Raw genomic sequence first — 22,251 nt, 5'->3', positions numbered from 1 at the left:
CTCCATGAAAGCACAAGCATACATGTTAATTTTGTCCATGAGCGGTCATCCAGGAAAACCCGACCATCCATGTTTATAGGTCCAAATATATTAGAGGTCATCCGGAAAACACAACATACATCTTTTAATTGTCCAGGACAGGAAAAAGGTCAGTCAGGAAAACACAGCCATACACCTTTCAAAAATCCAAGAGCGCTGAAGACCATTCACGAAGTCACAACCATACACCATTCATTTAGCTGTGAAAGCACACTACAACCATTAAAAACACAACCATACACGTATTTATTTGTGGGAGAATACTAAGGAAAAACACAACCTTAGGCCTACACCATTAATTTAGTTTCCAAACAACGTAGAAACTTAGGCATATCCTAGCAGCACTTACAAAGGCTGTACCGAAGATTTTTGGCCAAAAATCCATATTCACTAATCAAATTAAATTTTACAAAAATTTGCTAAAAATCCCTGGTATATTCTCTTTAATTGTGCATCCTGTGAGAATATTCACCAACAAATCGAAAGTTAAACAAGGTAAACTATTCAGTCAAATGTAAAAGACACAACTCTGGTATTTTTTAACACTGGGTTTATTCACATGACTTGTCTACCCCAAAACTACTAATACGCCCTTCGGATGCCGATGCACACCCAGTAGTCTCCCCTGCGGAATAAGCTAGCTTATGATACTATCATTGTGGTTGTGACACAAAATGGGCAGATTGCTGCTACGACACGGATTACGGTAGAGAACAGGTGCATACTGATGCCACGGATTTATAGAGTTGTCATAATCTTAATATCACTCATATATCATTACACAACATCACTAGTATGTTTTTACAACCTAAAATGGAAACATTTTTTAACATTTAATTACTGATTTGTAAGCAAACGCATTAACAGTTTATCTGCATGTTACAGTTTGCTTTGCAGTTTCAAACAGAAGCATTTCTACATACCAAATATCTATAGTGTATCCCTCGCATACTAATTTAGGATAACTTTATCTACTATAAATGCCTGGTTTAGGCAATTGACATATTTATAATACCGGTCTAAATATTCCACAACCAATCACAATTGTATATATTTTATTACCTACGTATATGGCACATCAAAAATAAACAGCTCCAAACAACATGTAATACAAATAGTCTGTCCGTTTGATTCCCGGTCTACAGCATACCCTGCATGGAGTGATCTGCTTATCCTTTCTCCCTTATCTGTGGCTTTAAGTCTGTCGCTTTTAAATAGATAAGGTCCATTTAGCATTGTCGCAAGATTCTACGTAAATTTGCGTAAAAAATGGCAATGTCACACGCTCATCATTCAAAAAATGTCAGTACTTTCATCCCCGTCTGATCCTAAAAGAAAACTGGTAACAGCATTGTGAAGCAGCGTACAGACTGTTTTGAAATTATCCCGACGTCTGTAAAAATGTTTTAAAAAGGCAAAAAGATATAAACTCTTTGATTGTTGTTTAACGTCATTTAAACCCGTTGAAGACTTCTATCCAAACACCTTCAACTTTCTTCCCAGATTGTAAGCAAAGAGATTGATTGCTCATTTGTGGCATCAAGTGAAGTATAGTCGGGCAGTTTTAGCGATCGCCATTTCAAGCCATTCAAATATACCATGTTGTAAACAGTTTTAATTCTGCACGATTACCTGTGAATATGTTATAAAATATATATAATATAACATGTATTCTGGCAGATAATAAACTCTCAATAAATTAGTAACTATATTTCTTTGTGAGGCCTGTGGACGTGTATGTCATATACACGTATGAAAACTTATAAATAAACATGTATGTAAATTTATTACATAACCTGACTAGTGGCCATTGGGTGGTACGAAGCCGTGCCATTTAGTAACGGCGTGACGAGGTTGACTGAGCATCTCCTGCCAGTGAATCAATTCCTCTCCCCTGGCAAACATGAACGGCCCTACGGTTACTCTGCCGTACTCCTCGTCCTTGCCCAGCCGGTACTTCTGTCCAGTGGTCATTAAAGAGACGATGATATTGCACGAGTCAAACTGTCGACCAGGTACCGTAAAGGAGAAGCCCTCGTTGAACTCCAGATCCGTCACTCCTCTGCGCACAGCTGTGTGTTTGCTCTTATAAACCTTCCTTCCGTGGATCAGCTGAACTTTGACGAATGCCCCTGTAAGGAGAAGAAAGTATTTTACACCTTTCAGGAACAGGTAGAGGGCCTGCGATGTCCAACAGGCATTGGTCGCTTTATCACCTCCCTTGCTCACCGGACTTAAAGCCATAACCTAACCACCAAGATCTATCAATCAAACACCTGGCCTCGTTGGCCAAGGGTAAACAGCAAGACTGTATCCGAAAAAGAAAATTATTCGATGACCCGATCTCAGACAGACACATACGGCTATACGGTTACTCTGCCGTACTCCTCGTCCTTATTAACTTAAAAGTTGTTTGTTTTAATAACTCCATGTATGTACCCTACCGAAGAACATTTCTGATCAGGTATAGCTGTTTATTGTTGGAAGAAATTGCACAGAATCAGGGCATGAGAGCAATTTCCAGTCAGGCTATACATTTCTTTTAACGTAGTGAACATGAACATAGGTGGCCTCTCATTTGTAGAAACAAGTGAACAGACTTTTCTGTAGCCTAGTGAGTCTGACTTACCGGAGTCCATGTCACACTGGGACAGGTGAATGTTGCGAACCTGGTGGATGGTGACTTTTACCTTCTCAAAGTTTGGCATGTGGGTAAGGGAAAACTGCACTTCACCCATGTTTACAGATGGCTGCAACAGAGAAATTAAATAATGACCGAATGAAACGGGGACATTTCAGGATGTTAAAGGGCAAGATATCATGCTACATATGAGGTTGTGGGAAGGTCTGTCAGCAACCTACGGACGGTCGTGGGTTTCCCCCGGGCTCTGCCCGGTTTCCTCCCACCATAATGCTGGCCGCCGTCGTATAAGTGAAATATTCTTGAGTACGGCGTAAAACACCAATCAAATAAATAAAATAAAATAAATATATGAGGTTGAGTGAATGTCATGTAAGCAAATAACAGTACGTTAAAAGTATTGTCAGTATTGGACCGTTCATATTCATTGAATTTTAGGATCTGTGCATGATTAAACGCAAGCCAAAATGTGTTTCGGTCAAAATGAAACCTGTCACAAGGAAAGCCTTGCTAAACAGGGAGTAAACTTCGTCAATATTTATTTTACAGTATAGTCTAGAGGCTATATTTATCTGGCAAAATCCTGTATCCTTTAATGGATTTTCACAAACTTCCAGGAAGCTCAGGGGCAGATTAATACTGCAGAGAAAGGGGAAAAAACAGAAGAATGGCAGATCAATAATGCAAAAAGGACAAACGGAACAATTAAAGCCGAAACTTTAAAATCCAACAGCCGTGATTGCAGCATTAACGGTAACAGTCGTGGGTGCAGCATTAATGGTTACATTCGTGACTGCAGCATTAACGGTAACAGTCGTGCCTGAAGCATTAACGGTAACAGTCATGGCTGCACCATGAACGGTAACAGCCGTGGCTGCACCATTAACGGTACCAGTCGTAGCTGCACCATTAACGGTAACAGCCGCGGCTGCAGCATTAACGATAACAGCCGTGGCTGCACCATTAACGGTAACAGTCGTTCGTGCAGCATTAACGGTAACAGTCGTGGCTACAGTATTAGCGGTAACAGTCGTGGCTACCGCATTAACAGTAACAATAGCTTCTGCAGCATTAACGGTAACAGTCGTTCGGGCTGCATTAACAGTAACAGTCGTGGCTACAGTATTAACGGTAACAGTCGTGGCTGCAGCATTGAGGGTAACAGTCGTTACTTCTGCATCGTCGACAGCTTATTGTCACTAGTCCTGCAAGCGGTGAGAGCGCTGGAATGGTGGCTGCAGCAATAACAGTACCGGTCGTGAGTGACAAGTTGTGCTGGCTGTCCCTGCTCCCTTCGCGGTATCGTTAGCTTTCTAAAAAGTTTGGCTTATAACGATTGGCACGATATGCACATGCAACATGTGCTTCCGATCTCAAAGTTTCACAACACAGTTTTCACAATTGATCCCGCCTTTTCGGATTTTGTCCAGTTCTGGCGGGAAATTGACCAGCTTACTCCAGAAAATTCGGTCTACTCAAATTTATCAGGTAGATGGACAAACACATATGAACATTACAGTTTTAAATGCAAAGTGATCCATATGGGTAAGTATAAATGAGGCCTATAGTCTATAGTCTATGTAATCTATTCATCCTGCGCTCTAATTCAAAGTCCAGCGTATGTAGCCTGCATATAAATTCGCCCGCATATATTCCCCGAGAAAGAAAAAATTTATGAACATTTCTCGAGAATTTAAACAGTTTATACAGGCGTTAATCTGTAAGGATAATGATATGAATCCATGTATGCAGACAGAGGATTACCAGACAGAAGATTATCCCTGAAATTACCTGAGCCATAGTTTCCAAGTCTCGCCACAACACATCGCCTTTCGACAGGTCGCACTCTTTAAGCGAGACAACCACGTGGCCTAAAGAATGACGCACTTTACGCCTATCCACGTCGTAGACCGAGAGTCTGAGAGATCGATTCATCAGATCGGACGGGGGTACCTTCATGGAAGATAGATCAAATAGTAACAGACTATATATATTTACATGTTTTCGGTACCGGTACAAGCAATATACTGTTTTAGTAACAAATGCCTTGAACAGATATTTATTTATTTATTTCATTGGTGTGTTACGCCATACTCAAGAACATTTCACTTATAGGCCCTATGCCGGCGGCCAGCATTATGGTGTGCGGAAACCGGGTAGAGCCTCGGGGAAATTCACGACCATCTGCAGTATGAGCTGCATGGACTAGGAACTCACACTGATGAAAGGCTACTGGGCCATTGAACCGCGCTGGTATTATATTATTATATTCACTTGTAATACATCGTGCACGTCGTGTCTTCTTATATCGAAATGGATTTATACAGTATATTTGACTATCATGACTAGTTAATGGCAAAACCTTTCTGGGCTAGCAGGAAACACTCACTTGGAACACGAAAGTCTCGTTAAAGATCGGAGACAATGTTTTCTTCTTCATTTTCGAGATTCTGCATGTCCTTTCGTCAGGTAGTAAGAACAGTTTTACAAACGGGTCTCTGGTGTAATTGGCTCTATTACGACCTAAAACAGAAATATAGCATGCGAGTTCACTCTCGGTTGTAAAATACCTTGTTTAACATCACCAGTTTTGTTTTCACTATTTAAGTGTTCACGCCTTGACATTGGCCTGCGTCTGTACATGGGAAAGATTGTCAATGACCTGATTTACTGTCACTCATACCAAGGTCCTGCCATTCCTGTGTATGGGTTGCACAGAGTTCCAGAATATACATTGGCAGTTTTCGTGCTTAGTTGTAGATTTTGGGCTTTGTCTTTTCACAACAATCCAGTTCTGAAGACTACAACCTCAAAAATACATGTAACGGTGTTATTTACTATAGAGATGAGACAAAAAAACATGGAAAGTAAGTGTAATCAAGGTTTAAGCGAGTAGGTTCATTATAAGAAAAAAGGGAAGATACAAGTAATAGAGTCTTTGGTCGGAAAAGCACCGTCGGCTAGAACAATAGTTTATACGATTGATCAGATTGATACGAATGAAAAACAAATGAGTGATATGGGTGAAAACAAATTTTGGAATAGAAAACAAAATATGATATGGTGAGAAAAAAAAACAGACAAAAAGCTACAGAATATAGATCATGTCTATTTAATTGAACTACACGACTACCCAATTATGTGGTATAAAGACCTCCAGAAAGACTAAAGCGCCAGAACGGAAGCTAACTATGTGAGACATTTGAATACTTGAATACTTTATATATCCATTCGTGTATTCCTATTATTTGGTTAAATTAGAAGAAAATATGAATGCTTCATCCGAATGAAAAGACATGAGCAATTATATATTTCCTTTGGCAGCATCCCAGAAAATCTTGATCAAGTAGATACATAACGCCATTAGATTTATATATATGCATATTTTCTTGATAAAGTGGAATTTAAAGGCACGGCGCCAGATGGTATATGTCCATCTGTTTTCTGATCAAGATATCGGGACAAAGAGATTCCGTATTGAGGTAAGTTAACATGTGTATGCTGTGCGTCAGTTAAGTTTGGCATCAGTAAACAATCCCCCAGCTCGCTTGCTATAAGGATCAATAGTTATGTTTTCTTTGTGAGGTCAAAATAAACTTTCTTGTCGAGCGATGTAATTGATACATTGATTTCAATAATTAAAAGCACCTAAACAAGTGGACGCTCACACGTAGCCTACTGTATGCAGCGAGAGGTCAATGGTTGCTCTCTCGTATAAAAAAATACATGCCGAATACACACTAGTTAATTCAACTGAGTCACTTATTTATTTGATCGGTGTTTTACGCCGTACTCAAGAATATTTCACGTATACGACGACGGCCAGCATTGTGGTGGGAGCACATCGGGCAGACCCCGGAGAAAACCCATGACCATCCGCAGGTTGCTGCAAGACCACCCACGTACGGCCGGAGAGGAAGCCAACATGAGCTGGACATGAACTCCTATCGACCGCATTGGTGAGAAATCCCTGGGTCACTGCGCAGTGCTGGCGCGCTAAACACCGAGGCCACCGAGGCCCCTAATTCATTTGAGTTTCCTGTCGGTATTATATCAGTCAAGAATATGACACTAAATGCATACGTCTGGTATATTGCATTGGGCACAAACCTGGCAGTTCCTTCGCCTTGATGAGTGTGACAGAGAGTTGTTCCACAGTCGCGTCGTAAATCAGTGAGAACCACAGGCGTCCATGACGGCTGGCCGCTAACTCGTGTTCGCTCTCGTCGCTCGGCCAGGTGTTCCTAACATACCAAACAAGAAAGAGTGTTCACAATGTTCAATTATTAAAAAAGATTCAAAACAAGCCTTTAAATCTAAACCCGTTTGTTTCTTATGCACACAAACTATAGACCATAAATTTACAAGAAGGCCTATACAAGAATGTATAATTTGCATGTTAAGTAGGCCTATGTTTGGCAATCGTGCTGTTGTGTAATGGTACCAAGATAGTATGAGTACATTCTACTATATGTTAGGTTGTAGCCTGTCCTGTTTGTTACTATAGCATACTGGTGTAAGAAACACTGAAAATGTTTTCTGCTCCTGCAGTCATTGAAGTCCCCCTCTTGCCTGACTACAATGGGCCTGCTGATGGACCCGAAAATGTACTGTACCCATAAAGGCCTTACGTTTATATTCAATGCACACAGAGCAAATTTGTATTTCTTACAGATAAAGTTCAGGCTGAAAGGACTCTAGGAAATCTTGCTGGTACTGGAAGGCAGAACTTGTTGCTGACCTCTCAAACGGGGAGCGGGGCTGGATTCTTTCAGGAGGGAGGGTAAAATTTGGAATTGCTTCAGATGTGACCGAGCGAACTAAGATATTCTGTTTGACGAGTTCGGCTGTGTTTGGGCAAGATCCTCGTTTCTTGTGAAGCCTTGGAGAAGCTTGTCTGGAATGAATATGTAACTGTCATTTAAATGGGATACCGTTTTAGCTGCAGGACGTGTGTCACACTGTCGTCATTGCTCTGGTTTTATTCTCTATTCTGTATAGCCTTCTATACTATAGTAAAAATTACAAGTGGTAGCGTTGATTATGTCGTCGCTGGTTTTACTCTCCACGTTGTAGGCTTTTATACTGATACTGATTACTCTTGTGCTGAACACGTACAATATGACTTCACTTAGCCAAGGAATGAGAGAGAAAACAAATTTTCTCAAGAATAACAATATCTGGGTTAATTTGTACGACATTTTCGGCCTAAGCCTTAACAGCTTTATCAAGTGAATGGTATAAGGACCTACACCTAAACTGTCGTGCTCAACTGTTCTCATGTGTTACAACTTTTGACTCCCCAGTATACGCAATATGTTGTCTCTCACGCTGTTGGTATCGTGTCTTATGTTTGTCACTATAATTTTACATTTTCACGATCGTGCTCACCTTGAAATCGGAGCGGAACGGGAAACTTCACAATCACTGAATTCCTCCAAATCAAGATCAAAGAAATTCTTCTTTGGACGACGCCATTTTCTTATTAAAACGACGAGGAAGAATACGAAGAGGAGTCCGACAACACAGCCTCCGATCATTAAGGCCGAGGGTTGGCACTGGAAATACAGACGAAACGATGTGAATTAGATACAAAACTACCATGTGTACTTGTCATAAAAAAGGAAAGGAACTAAATTGTATCTGTATCAAAAGTGTATACAGTGGAGGTTCATACAAACACTCATCAAATCCTTATTGTGAGCCTCAAAACTTTTATAGTGTGAAACATTATTTTTAACACAGCAAAATTCATGACTTGGTGTGGATGGTTTATGATTTTTGAGGGCTTATTAACAGATGTAGATATATATTCAAGCTGGCGAGAAATATCTATTCCTGTCCTACTTTTATTCCTTCAGCCTTAATTGAAGATGGTTAGATTTATTCGGCGTGTGGAGGAGGGGGACAAGAAGACCAGAATAGAAACCATGCTCCGCCTCTACATTGGTTAACCGTCTCATCTAGCATGTGTGTCCCCAAACAGTTAAGGGTATGACAACTTTAATACCCGAACTGATGCCCCCTTAAAGCGCACGTACCGCTCTCTACGCACGCCTACATTACTGCTACCAACATGCAAGCTTGGCCATTAGAGCCTAGGCGACGCATGTATAGAAGCTTGTTTAGGCTCATACTCCATACAGCGCATGCGTCGCTCTATAACTTTCGCAGTGTATCACTGCCAACAATAGCAAAGTTTGTACACAAAGCTTGAACAACGCCGGGGTCACTGGAGGCAGGAAGTGACGTAAGAAAACCCAAGCAGTCCGTCTCAGCCTTCGTCCCTAGTAATACTTTATACACGTGCATTCTCTTTATCAAGAGAATGTTCAACATGATTCTAACCAACGCCTGAAATAATTTTAGTGATGAATTCAGTTTAAATAGTTCCGCGGGAGGACACAAGTGATGAGGCTAATCCTAAAGAAGCCTTCGTTCGTCTCACATGCTCCAACGGTCAAGCTTGTCTATTGGTGGTGATGTAAAGCGAAAGGTAGAGAGCGACGCACGTTCTGTAAGAAGTATGGTTTAGGCTTAACCTCAGCACTGGTGTCCTCGCATGGAGCTACTTAATCAGCATTTGTCAATGAAATTGTTGGCGTTGTGCATATGTTAGACAAAAAGAATACATGTGTATAAAGTATTATTAGAAACAAACGTTCAAACGTTTAAAGTTTTTGTGCTTGCTGCCTAATCACCACGATCTCGGTTACCTGGGCGTTGTTCAAGAATTCTTTAAAAATTTTGCTAGTGATGTAAAGCGAACTTTGAGAGCAGCGAATTCGGGGTAAGGAGTATAGCCCAAAACTGTATATTATATTTGTAGATCGAAATCATGCTGACGAAAGGGCTATTTAATTTCCGTAACCAAAATACCTCGATAATTTGGTTTTGATCTCTTCCTAAATGGTATAGTTGGATAACTTCATCTTCTTAACAGTTATATGTAGAGTAATTGCAGAATTCCTCTATAAATACAAAGAGGTGCGCGAATCAGTTGGCAATTTCTCTACCGTCTTACCTCAGTGCAGTAACATTTGTTCCCATTTCGGTATGTCGTTTCCACATGTTGAGACTGTCAGCTTGATTGAATTTTAATTACATCTATTAACCAAGCCGTAGGGACTATCGATCCGCTGTATCACGATTTACATGTACATTTATGAAGAAAGTCATTTGATGATTTATAGAAGTTATCTATGTGCGTGATCGTCCGCTAAAATCAATAGCGTATTTTACTACAATAGTGTTTCATGTGAGACTTAAGTGAAAACGTTATTGTGTATCTATATGCATGGTAAAGTGGCATGTGTACAAAGAAATCTCGTGTAAGTACACAGCTGTTAACATATTAAAACTCTTTTCAAGGTAAAATGCGAGGATGTATATAAGGGAGGTTTGTAAATTCAGGGACTTTTGTGATGACTGTTCGTTTTATAACGTGAGATCTGAGAACTGCCCGCCATCTGCTGCAGCGTGGTCAGTGAAATCGGTCAACCTATGGATGATAACGGCCCTATATATAACAACAATTACCATTTATTGACTTTGTGTGTTTGTTCGTTAATCTCATCTCTTAAAGCGATTTTCTCCTTCTACAATATCGCATACTGGCGGATATGCAACCTTTACTGTTGGGATGCGTTTTTGAATAAACGAATGAAGAGTATTTATAAGTTGGTTGTTGAATTTTAGCTAGTTAACCATGCAGATCATTTCACAGATCCATTGACACTCCGCTTTGTTACTGAGGGCATTGACAGGAAGAAGACAATTTGCGATCAAATTCTGAGCACAAATACCTCTTATGCCTCATGGTGCGACAGCTCTTAACTTGTAATTTTTAGTTTTCTGGTCATTTAATATGAGCCTGAAGAGAATACTTTGAATTCCTGATGGACCAAAATGGACCATTTGTTAACTGATTAATCATGCTGGGCTCAACCCGATGGGGTGTATAACAACGACAACTGATACACTGAGCACAACATATCTCCATATGATGTAGAAGTGAAGCTATAGAAAAGCTTTGCTCATTGCCAACATATCTGTTCAGAGGCACAATGACCAGCACGCGGTTGAGCACATGCACCAGGTATTCCATATTTACAGCATTTGATGAATTTATTTGTCAGATTGTATGCTGTAGTCTACAATATCCGTTCTACAATAAAATGTACAAATTCCTGGAGAAAAAGATACATAACTTGTCTTTCTCTTCTCTTATATTTTTGTTTTGGCATTTTGAAATACTTGCTTAATTTTTTATAGTTATGTAAAGAATGTTGAACTAAAAACTCTGAAACACTATAAGTCGCGCCCCTGGCAAGATGCTTAAAACTCCAAAACAGTTATTTCTTGGAAAAGTGGTTTGCTCCATCTAATCTCCAGCTCTGTTATCATATTAAAGTGTTAAGAGAGAAGAAACAGCTTGGAGCAATACACCTTTAATGTCAAGGTCCCGTTCTACGGATTTTAAAAATCATCATCACTCTTCTTTTTTATGTCCTGAAACTGGGGATTCACTCGGCTTGATAGATGCATTAGTCGTGAAGGAAATGCAGGAAGGATGACGGTCAAGTGCAACATCCAGGGAAGACGAATTGTGCTGTACACAACCCATCTAACAGATTGAGTTAGAGAATCCTCACTAATAGAGCTCATGAAATAGAATAAGCGCTTCCTTGCGCTAACTGTATGGAGACGTGTTCTTCACGCATTTACCGGCACATTGTTTTTAAAATGACTTTTAAAATGCTCCGCTTACAAACGTAAAACAGAAGGAAATATACGCTGAATAACGTTATTAACCTGCCCAAGTCATTATGGTGTCACGATAAAGAATGTTCAACACATGTCCCTGCCACTGATGCCTCTGAATGTATTTCTGTATATTTCTGAATATCTGTTCAGAGGCACCATGACCTACACGCATGTTGCTTTCAGTTGCATACACTTATACATAGCATGGTTGTTTCTAAATATTTGTGCAGTTATTGTTGCCATATTGTCATCTTTAGTTGCGCTTCTCTACAACCCTCATTTCTATACACAAATATCCTACCTTTGTTTCACTGGCCACAAATTGCCAGTAGGGCAATTCTATAGAAGCAATGATCAGAAACGTGAACGGTCCGTTTCAACACCGCATGTCTTGACAGGATGATCGAGACATTCATCCTGAAATTGTTAGATGTAGAGTGAAAATAGGGATTTCTATCACCCGTCAGATGGAATGCTTATTTGGGACAAAAGCTGACCTTGAAATATTAAGGATGTATTAATATAGTTGTTATCGCATAGTTGTACTTATAAAGGAGAAGTACCACATAGAAGGGAGAAGTACCACATACAAAGGAGAAGTACCACATAGAAAAGAGAAGTACCACATAGAAAGGAGAAGTATTGATGGCAACTTTTGAACAATCATAACTCACGTTGGTCACTCAGGTATGTTTGTAATGGCTTAAATACAGTATTATCAGTCCTGTGGGAGCTATTTCCCTAATCCAGTAGCTACTTCCTGTTTACCGGTTGTGCTCTGGTGGAACACCCTCAGATACACACATAAGACGAAGGACCAGATTAAACAATTTATATTATAGACAAATGTATAACATACATTATTTTGTATCTCCAACAATCATGCGCTAGTAGGCTCTTTTATTTGCAGTATGTTCAACCATTTGTTACTATAAGGCGCTGTAAACAGCATGCCCATAACTACCTGCTGTCATGCAATTCGGGTCCCCAGGTAAAATACAAGAGAAAAAAAGAGATTTTTTATGGTATGTACCCTAGATTTATTTCATTACCTTGCAAATTTAATTGTTTGCATACAGTAATGTTTGTTGATGTCCTCGAGTAAGAAGTGTCTGGCCAACCGACCTGTCAATCATCACAGTCCAATGTTGAGGCATTCATTTGATGTTTGCCGCCTCGGCAAGGGTGAAGTGTAAACAAAGCTTCAGAGGTTTCAAAACTTTTCGAGTCCATAAATTTAGAGAACATTCCACTTTTGTAATATTTAAAGGTAAGTAGCCACAGTTCGTCAAACCGGTGTTGCTAATCGAAGGTCATTCTTGGGAGAAGAGTGTTTGTCTTCTTCATCGCTCAAGATACATACATAAACAGTATACACTGGAGGATACAGAGAGTGCGATACTGGTGAACTGCTGATTCGTCAGGTTTACGATTCAGGGCCTTAAAGGAGAGCTGTGACTTCTCTGACTAAGCAGTAACTTCTGTCAGAGGTAAGACTGTGCCAGACGAGAACCAAGTTCAGCGTAGAAGCGTGCATTTTGCCATGTGTCACTGAAGTTGCAGGGTATTCTGGTGTGTACATATTCAGAAAGGCATATGTACATATTTAGGGGTACTAAATAACTTTAACGTGTGACAAAAGACTTAAGAATATGATGGCTAAACCGCCACCTTATCCACTCCGTGGATGGTGCGGATTAAAAAAAAAACGGGGGTCGCGAAGGTCGTGGTCAGAAATAGACGCGATGAACTACCATACAGGAGGAATGAATGGAACGAGTGGTAAAATGTTCATACATAAGACTGAATATATTTAAGTCAGTATATTTACATAACCAAAGCTACAGTTTCTTTGTGATATGACTTTGTATTCCTGTATTGTTTTTGTAGGCACCGATAGTCACTGTAAGTAGGGAATCGGCCCTCTGGACGATACCCTCTTGGAATTGTCAGGATTATTAGCTGTGCATAATTATGTACGCCCGCTACAGAGAAAACCGCCGGACCAAATCTGCTGATCCTTTACAATGTGCTTATCTATAGTCTGAATAAGTGCATATAAAAATGCTTCGCCCTATGTCAAATGATTTGAAAACACTCCAAGAATCTCCTCCTCCTGAATCATCGACACTATTTTTTTTTAAATTTGCCACAATTGACTATAGTTGAACGGCAGTTAAAACGTCTTAATATGATTCCTTTCCATATGTAGATTAGGCTTGGGATGGTCAATGAAAATAGCACAATTGAATCAAACAAAAACATTTCTGAGGCCTACTTGATTTCAAGATTATGAATTTCATAGAGTTATTCCCGTTCATGGTGTGGTCTTCACGTAATCGCCAAAAACAAAAATAAAAATTTAATATACCGGCTTTGCATAAAACCGCATTGAACGTCAGTTACCGTTGGAACGGGCATAACGCTTGCAACAGTGTGTTCTTCCTGTCTTTTGTTCGCGGCCATGAACAGAAGATCAAAGCCACATAATCAATATGCTGGCCTATAGTACTAGTCCCATTGTACGTGATACCTCTCTCGGGTTAAATCTACGACATTCCTTTTTAATTTCTTTTTTTTCCGTTTTCCATAGTTATAGTCTACGTTTTTTCTCCTTTTTCATAGTTATCATTACTAATACCTATATAATTTATGCAACGCTATCTTTTTCGCACAGCATTGTTTAAAAAACCATGTAATATAGTTGTAGGTTTGTGTGACGAATTTTAAAACTAAGGCTTACTGATTAATTTAATAAAGAATCAGCGCACTCCTTGAAAGTTGTTTACATTTAGTGTCCCAGCCTTCTAACATGATAGTGAGAGGAGGCAATTCTGTTTGTGAGTTCATAGAGTACAAAGCACAAATGGGTTATTTATTAAGCAAAAGCAGGAAGATCTAAATATGTATTAAGTAACGGAATTCAGCTATCGGCGATATGAGAGGTATTGAATATAAATTAACGTCCAGCACGAATATCTTTATGAGATTTATTTGATCAGTGTTTTACAGTCTTCCCAAAATGATTTTAAGTTCCGGTATATAAAGATGAACAGGTGTGTGGGTCAAGGAATCGAATCGCAATTGTGCAGGTACACACTGACGCAAAGCCGCAAATCCAGCCCTCAGCACAGGAGCTGGATTCGAACCGCAAAATAGCTCTTCCGTTTCTTGTCCGCTTCGTGTGCGGGTGATTAGTTTGTCCACCTCTTCTGCAGTGGAACTGTGTTTAATACGGCTAGTGTTAGTACTTCTGCAGTTGACACACATCACATGATGATACGCCAGTTTTAAGTACTCATTTTAAGTACTCATCAGTCTGGAGTCTGGAATCATGTCAAACCAAAAACAATTTCAAATTATGCCTCTTGGTCTTTTCTCGGTTGGTCATCGACATGCCGTGGTGGGCTAGAATCTCTTCGGTCTGCATGGTACAGGTATCCGATGAGATCATATTTGGTAGGGTAATCTGGTGACATCATGGGAATCATGCAGATCTTGGCCCAGTTTCACAAAGATGTCGTACATGTACGATAATCGCACATGTAATAATACGGTAACAAAATATCGTGCGGCAAATGTATGATAAAAAAGTCGTACACGGCTTTGTGAAACTGGGCCCAGGGTTTTTCCAGGCCAGTGTCATAATCTATTTAGTTGTAAGAATATTTTTGTTTAACAACTTTTGGTCTGCGTAACAATGAGTCAGACTTGACATTCCCGAGCATTTAAACAAATACCACAAAACACTGCTGATAGCAGAAAATTAAATTCCTGAATTCATTAAACAACAGTTTTCATTCTGGTCCCATTCACGAAAAGCAAAAAAATGTTCCTCCCTTTACAACTAGAGTCGTTCCTGATGTCTAGTTTACACTTCCCAAAGCCATTAGATCCTAGAAAAATGTCCAAACTCTCTTCTAACATAATCCGGCTATTGAAGCTTTGACTGAGAAGGTACTGACATATATAGACCTATAGGTGCATCTGGAAGTCTGATTGATAAGCTCCTGGTGCATCAAAATGAGAACTAACATGTGGCTAGATGATTCATGTCTTGTTTTACCGATGACTTTTTAGTTACCTGATGATTATGTCTGAATGAAGACCAATCACATGAAAGCCGGAGTAACTGACACACATTTATGACGTAACAGAAAGGTACCAAATGAGGTGAGATGAGAGACACATAAGCTCTACAGCAGTCACCTCTCTGTATGAGAGGACCCGCGTCATATATTTATGTGCTACAAAGTGTTTTTAGAATTTTAAAAGAATGTTTCAAAAAGTCAATGGATACCTTCACAGAAAGAGATTTTAGAGTATACAGCATTGTACAAATCTTTGCTGAGAAGGTGATTTGTGGATTAATTTATTGTTTTTCTTTTATTTCGCTAGACAGCTGACAGTGTCTTGCTAGAATGAGAAGACCAAGCCCATTTAATATCGAGTTTCCTAATCGAACATACTTGTAATGAAGCATCTACACAAATATCTTTACACTGGGTTACCATGGTAACAATAATCAGTATTTGTTTATTTATTTTTTGTGTTGTTTAACGCCATACTGAAGAATTTTCACTTTTTGGCGGTCAGTGTTATGAGTGGAGGAAACTGGAGTGTTAGGTGTATAAACCACCGACCTTAGTTTCTGACGAGCTTTCTCACGTGTGACCTGCAGATGTACAGCATATTGGTGGGAGACAATTGGTCGTCAGTCCACGTAGGACCGTGCCAATTAAGGGCCGCATGCGAACGTCTTCAATAGTCTATTGTCACCAAGGCCCCACATCAGTGAGAGCGGGGGAATCTACTAAGTCCCTGTCCAAGACCGGGTTTGAACCTGCATCTCCTGTTTCCTTGCGAGTGAAAGGTAGGTGCTCCTAACCATTAGTCTAACCACGCTTGCGTGGTAATAAGTCAATAGTAGACCTATAAGAGCATCTGGACCGGCAGCAACATGTCTGATATCTACTTTTCGTCATCGCAAAAGTAATAGCCCTATCAAAGGACGAAATAGCTAGCCCCAAGTTACACACATGTTTTCAGTGGGCTGTGTATATAGACATGTATTCAATCCGAGGTTTTCTTATCAATATTGCATTTTGGATGAACAGACAAAAAACCATTTGCCACAGCTGTAATCTGGCGGGTAAATACTTCTTTCATGCGAACCTTTGATATACACCCACTGTTTATACAGTTTGAAAATATCCATGCATAGACGTGTACCATTAATGTTTTGGAATCAATATAAACTATCTGATCAACCACTAAATGCACCTTTGTATCTTAAATAAGCCCACTGTTCAATATATTTGCTCTGCAAAGTGTGGTGTAAAGTAACATATACGAAGGATGTATACATTACGAAAAGTCCGAATATATTTCTGAAACAGATGAGATGGGCTAGTTGTAGGTTAATCGATCTATAGGGTTATAACCCAGCGCCAACTTTAAGTGGATATTTATCAGGGAAGGGGAGAATGGCCTATTAGAGCCTGTCTCATAATATTTCACGTATCACAGCTGTAGTATAGACGTATAATCAATAGAAGAGAAATAATGTAACAATAACCACTGTCAGTTCATTGTGAAAATTACAGGTGGACATACACCGCATGTTTAAATCGGAGTTTTCGACCAGATAGACGTAGGACATTTTGAGAAATGCATTGTAGAGATGCATAAATGCATAGATTAAATGGGAATGTTTTATACATGTCATCATTCATAACACATCTTCATCATTAGTTTTTTTTATTTTTACCACTAGTCCATATATATGAACAGAGTTAAGGATCATGTTGTTGATAAAAAAGTTTCTAACCACTTAAATCTGTTTAATCAATTCACATTAAAGGTCAGCTCATCACTTTTTATATTCATAAATTGATAATTTTGCTGGAAATATTACCAGTATTTTGTGTGTACCAGCTATATTTACCTACAGCCCTTATTCTTTTTTTAAATATTACAGTGGAAGGATATACTGTTTCAGTATTTTTGAATGAATGAATGAATGATTATGGCTTAACGCCACATCGGTTCAGTATTTTTGAGGATAAGGCAATAATTTTAGCTGTAAAATGACAAATCCCTCATTTTAAACAGTTAAAACAACCTTGTTTTAATAAAACTTGCATGAATGCGAGAAGATGTGCAGTAAAAGTGCAAAGATACGAAACGTTACTTGCTCAAATAGTGTTTTCTTTGTTTCATATTTCCAGATATTCTTTACCCTGTACATGCAGAACATTCAAACTCACCGGCTCTAAAATGTTTAGGACCAGGAGTGAATGACCATTAACAATTAACTGTTTTCACCGTGTTATGAAATCAAACATCAAAGTGAAATCGGGTTTAAATACAGGAACTGAAAGGTCAAAAGTATATCGTGCTGAATAATGGATATATTTAGATAGTAGCCATACATATTAGTCAGTCTGACACGACTGATCGTTGCTGCATCATTTGGAGCTTCCCAGATGTGTACTATGTTTATGACTGCGGGACGTGAACTTGATGACGATTTATGACGTCAAACGATATACTCAAGATATCAAGGTGGGTTGATCTTTTAAGCGATTGGGAAGAAGACGTCTTACCTCTGTTCGGAGGCCTAAAGGCGTACATATATGGGCTTAATTGCTGCTAGTTCCTTGAGGGCAAAATTACGACTCGCTCTTAGATAGTTGATGCCACAGAATATTTACAACTTTCCACAATAAAATCATCAGGAAGAAACTGTTCACTATATCACTGGTCACTCGTGTTACTTATTTTCTTATTCTGAGGTATTAAATTCAGTGCGGAATAACATAGGCCTATCTATACAGTAACTGATGCTAACATTTAGAATTATTGTGCTGAGTTTAGGTTGACTGTGTTTTCAAAACCGTCTCTACTGAATATAACAACTGCGGCTGTTTGAGGATCATGACAACAGTTATTTATTTGATTGGTGTTTTACGCCATTCTCAAGAATATTTCACTTATACGACGACGGCCAGAATTATGATAGAAGGAAACCAGACAGAACCCGAGGGAAACCTACGACTATCCGCAGGTTGCTGGAAGGCCTTCCCTTGCAGAGGAAGCCAGCATTAGCAGGACTTGAACTCGCAGCGGCCGCATTGGTGGAAGGCTCCTGGGTCATTGTACCGTGCTAACCTCCCTCGGCCACGGAGACCCCAAGAACAGTTAACACAATGTACTACTACGCGTGAATTGGGAAATCACGCAGACTCTCAAGCAAGTAGTGGTTTTGGCAAAAATATATGAAGATTTAACACATATGGATTTCGTATGATGTATGTGTATTTGTACAGTGCTCTACTGTTATTTAACACCACCTTTATCTCTCTGAATTATCTTCAATTTGAACAATTTCTTTTAACTCGAACAACACCATATTTTCTCTCAAAGTCATACAATACAGATCACTTCATGATCAGTTGTAGACAAATCTCTCTATAACCGTACATAATCTAAGGAAAGCTCTTAATTATCGAATGGCTGAACTTACTTTCATGTGCTTAAAATAGTCAATATTTTGTAGTATATCTTAGTCAATATATGGTGAAAGTAACAGATTAATATGTAGTGGCTGTAGAGCAGCATAATGACTCAGGAAACTCTCGCCAATGCGTTCTCTGTGAGTTCAAGTCCACCTCACACTGGCTTCCCCTTCGGTCGTACGTGGGAATGTCTGGCAGCAACCTGCTGTTCGCCATCGTATAAGTGAAATATTTTTGAATATAAGCGGAGCAAAAACAATGTACCGTTACAGAAGTTTTACTGTGAGGCATCGTGTAAGTAGCTCATCTCTGAACTACGCAAGTTTACAGTCGCGATTTAACTTGCGTGGCTTCTTTTAGCTTACACTACCAACGTACTTGATGATGGCTATGTATATTATATTCAGTACAAGTATATAATATGTTGGGAGACCTTACCGTCGGGCCACGTGTCTTGTTTGACGACAGGTAAAGCTCCATTAGCCTGGTTGGCTGGAGTATTGCTGACAACAGGGGAGGGACTGGACTGGTTTACAGCCCTGTTTTCACCTGCAGATTTCTTCACGATCGGCCGAGCCATGTCTTAACCGATCCTCACATTTTGGGAAGAAATCAAATTGGTCGTCATGGTAAACTCCTCTCCTCTGTCACAATGCACACCGCTCGGCTTAAAGTGAGAAATTATTCTGAAGGTTTGTTCGAGTTCAAGATCGATAAGACGAGAAATGCGGTCGGTGAGCAGATTTCTGCGCGGTAACCTGAATACGCTATGCCCTACATAGGTTATGGGTTTGTTAAAGCCTGAAACCACTCACTTTTACCGTAAAGGTCCATGTTCTGGGGCCAGAATGTTATAACCTTAAACACTAAGAAGACTGGTTTATCCTTTTTGATATATCATCGTCATTCACCCACTGGCAGGCTTCACCCACAGGTGACTTGGACTGAAAACGTGTCATTTCATTACAGTAATATAACAAATGCCACTGACGCATGACGTACTTAAGATATATCGTTTTCATTTGACTTAGAATAGTTATAGATACAATCTTGTTACGAGAAGACTGTCGTCATCAGCACTGGGGGTGTTGGGAAAACTGCATACGGTTAACTTTTAAATATGTCTGTGTTTAAATACGGGTAAAATTCTCCTGCTGAATCTGTCTCGATGACAAGAAATCAATACAATCAAAGCCATGGGACTGCTGCTGAGACCGTTCTGTGTACACATGTGGACAGGCGGTCAGGACGATGACACGTCGGGGTATAATCGGCAACAGATGGCGTTGAGCACACCCTCTTACTATCTGAGCTATGGACAACTATTAACCATGAAGCAGGAGTCCGATAAGATTATAACCCATACACAATGAAACTGTGATCATATACACATTCAGAAATATTTCAAGCCGCAAACTTAAACAATTTCCCTTACATATATTTACCATTATTTATTGACAATTGTCATTTACTAAGTTGTATACTAGGTCGCGTCTTGAAGTTTTCGTACAATTTAAGAATATGAAGGCGGGTACAGAATTAGTGTGCTGACCATTTGCAACATATCTCAAAAAGAAGTATTTTACCAATCTTCTCATACACCATCATATAAAAACACATTGTGTAACGGCCGTTCATCAAACCCATGTATACTGCTTTAATTCGTCTGTAAGGCCAAAGTATAAGGGTAATTACTGGACAAAGCGTGTAGCAGCGAGAATGTGAAGATGACCCATTTTGAGTTATTCTCCACCAGAGACGTCTGGTAAAGTACAATTAACATCACTGCATTTTTTTTTTTACCTAATTCTTCAAGCATCCATGGTAGTAAGATGGCGTATAAGTTGCTAATTTTAAGCATGTACATGAACAGTTTGAATATAACGATAACTGAGATATATTAAAGATGACAAAACACAGGATTCCATCGGTTAAGTGTGGCTATTTGCCTACCTTATATCACACTACTGTTGCTGTTCTAGTTATATGTGTTTTATACTTTCAATACACAGTTATGACATTGGATGGAAAAGGGTTGAGGTAACCATCACTTGACAAACAATATATTTATTGTTTCCTTGGCTACATTATATGTTAACATATAGAGGAAAAATTGGCTTTAATGCGAGATGGACGTTGAATGTATCTGCCTCACCTTCTGTGGAACACTGGCTATCAACTATAGATTACTGGACTATCAGCAAGGGCCATCTGTTGTGAAGTTTTCTTCGTGTGCTGGTGCAATCAGATAAGATGACGATTTATTAATGCACTTTGCGCGTAAAAGTAATAATACGTACCGTATGTACTAAGCGCAGGTTGTTTTGTTGGTACAAGTGTACGAAAAAACGCCAAATGAAGAGTTGGAAAAGTGTTTTACGGTCAATAAATTAAAAAGATTCTCTCAAAAACAGAATGCAAACAAGCCAATTCGAACCATAAATTATACCAAATGGAGAAAAACTTTTAACCAAGGCATGAATCCACTCACTATTTATGTGTCCAGACATGCCATGAGATGAAGATCAGGACAGGCCTACATCGTGGCCTCTGGAATATTGATGGCCGTGAACAAGAAGCTGACAAGACGTACTTCGGTGAGATATTAATGGCCGTGGACAAGAGGCTGAAAAGACTTACTTCGGTGTGATATTGATGGCCGTGGACAAGAAGATCAGGTGAGATATTGATGGCCGTGGACAAGGAGCTGACAAGACTTACTTCGGTGGGATATTGATGGCTGTGGACAAGAAGCTGACGAGACTTACTTCGGTGGGATATTGATAGCTGTGGACAAGAAGCTGACGAGACTTACTTCGGTGGGATATTGATGGCCGTGGACAAGAAGCTGAAAAGACTTACTTCGGTGGGATATTGATGACCGTAGACAAGAAGCTCACAAGACTTACTTCGGTGGGATATTGATGGCCGTGGACAAGAGGCTGAAAAGACTTACTCCGGTGGGATATTGATGGTCGTCGACAAGCATGCAATATAACAGACTACAGCATAAAGAGCAACCTCTCCGGCTGTACGTAGGATTTGATTTGATTGGTGTTTTACGCCGTACTCAAGAATATTTCACTTATACGACGGCGGCCAACATTATGATGGAAGGAAACCGGGCAGAGCCGGGGGGAAACCCACGACCATCCGCAAGTTGCTGGAAGACCTTCCCACGTCCGGGAGGAGAGGAAGCCAGCATGAGCTGGACTTGAACTCAAAGCCACCACATTGGTGAGAGACTCCTCTGTCATTACGCTGCGCTAGCGCCCTAACAGACTG

General features: G+C 39.7%; 1 protein-coding gene across 1 annotated transcript; it reads right to left on the bottom strand.

Moving 5' to 3' along the window:
* Positions 1–588: 588 nt before the first annotated feature.
* On the bottom strand, positions 589–19,598 carry LOC135482070 (synaptotagmin-15-like). The gene is made up of 8 exons (XM_064761903.1): positions 19,405–19,598; positions 8,072–8,238; positions 7,353–7,577; positions 6,791–6,924; positions 5,070–5,203; positions 4,472–4,633; positions 2,669–2,789; positions 589–2,171 (listed from the first exon to the last, which is right to left on the bottom strand). The coding sequence occupies exons 1-8, from the start codon at positions 19,444–19,446 to the stop codon at positions 1,840–1,842; spliced, it is 1,317 nt and encodes a 438-aa protein (XP_064617973.1). The 5' UTR covers positions 19,447–19,598; the 3' UTR covers positions 589–1,839.
* Positions 19,599–22,251: the final 2,653 nt, after the last annotated feature.

This window comes from Liolophura sinensis, chromosome 1 (assembly GCF_032854445.1).
Source record: "Liolophura sinensis isolate JHLJ2023 chromosome 1, CUHK_Ljap_v2, whole genome shotgun sequence".
NCBI lineage: Eukaryota > Metazoa > Mollusca > Polyplacophora > Chitonida > Chitonidae > Liolophura > Liolophura sinensis.
Note: the sequence above shows the minus strand (reverse complement) of the source record. Positions and strands in the feature narration are given on the sequence as shown.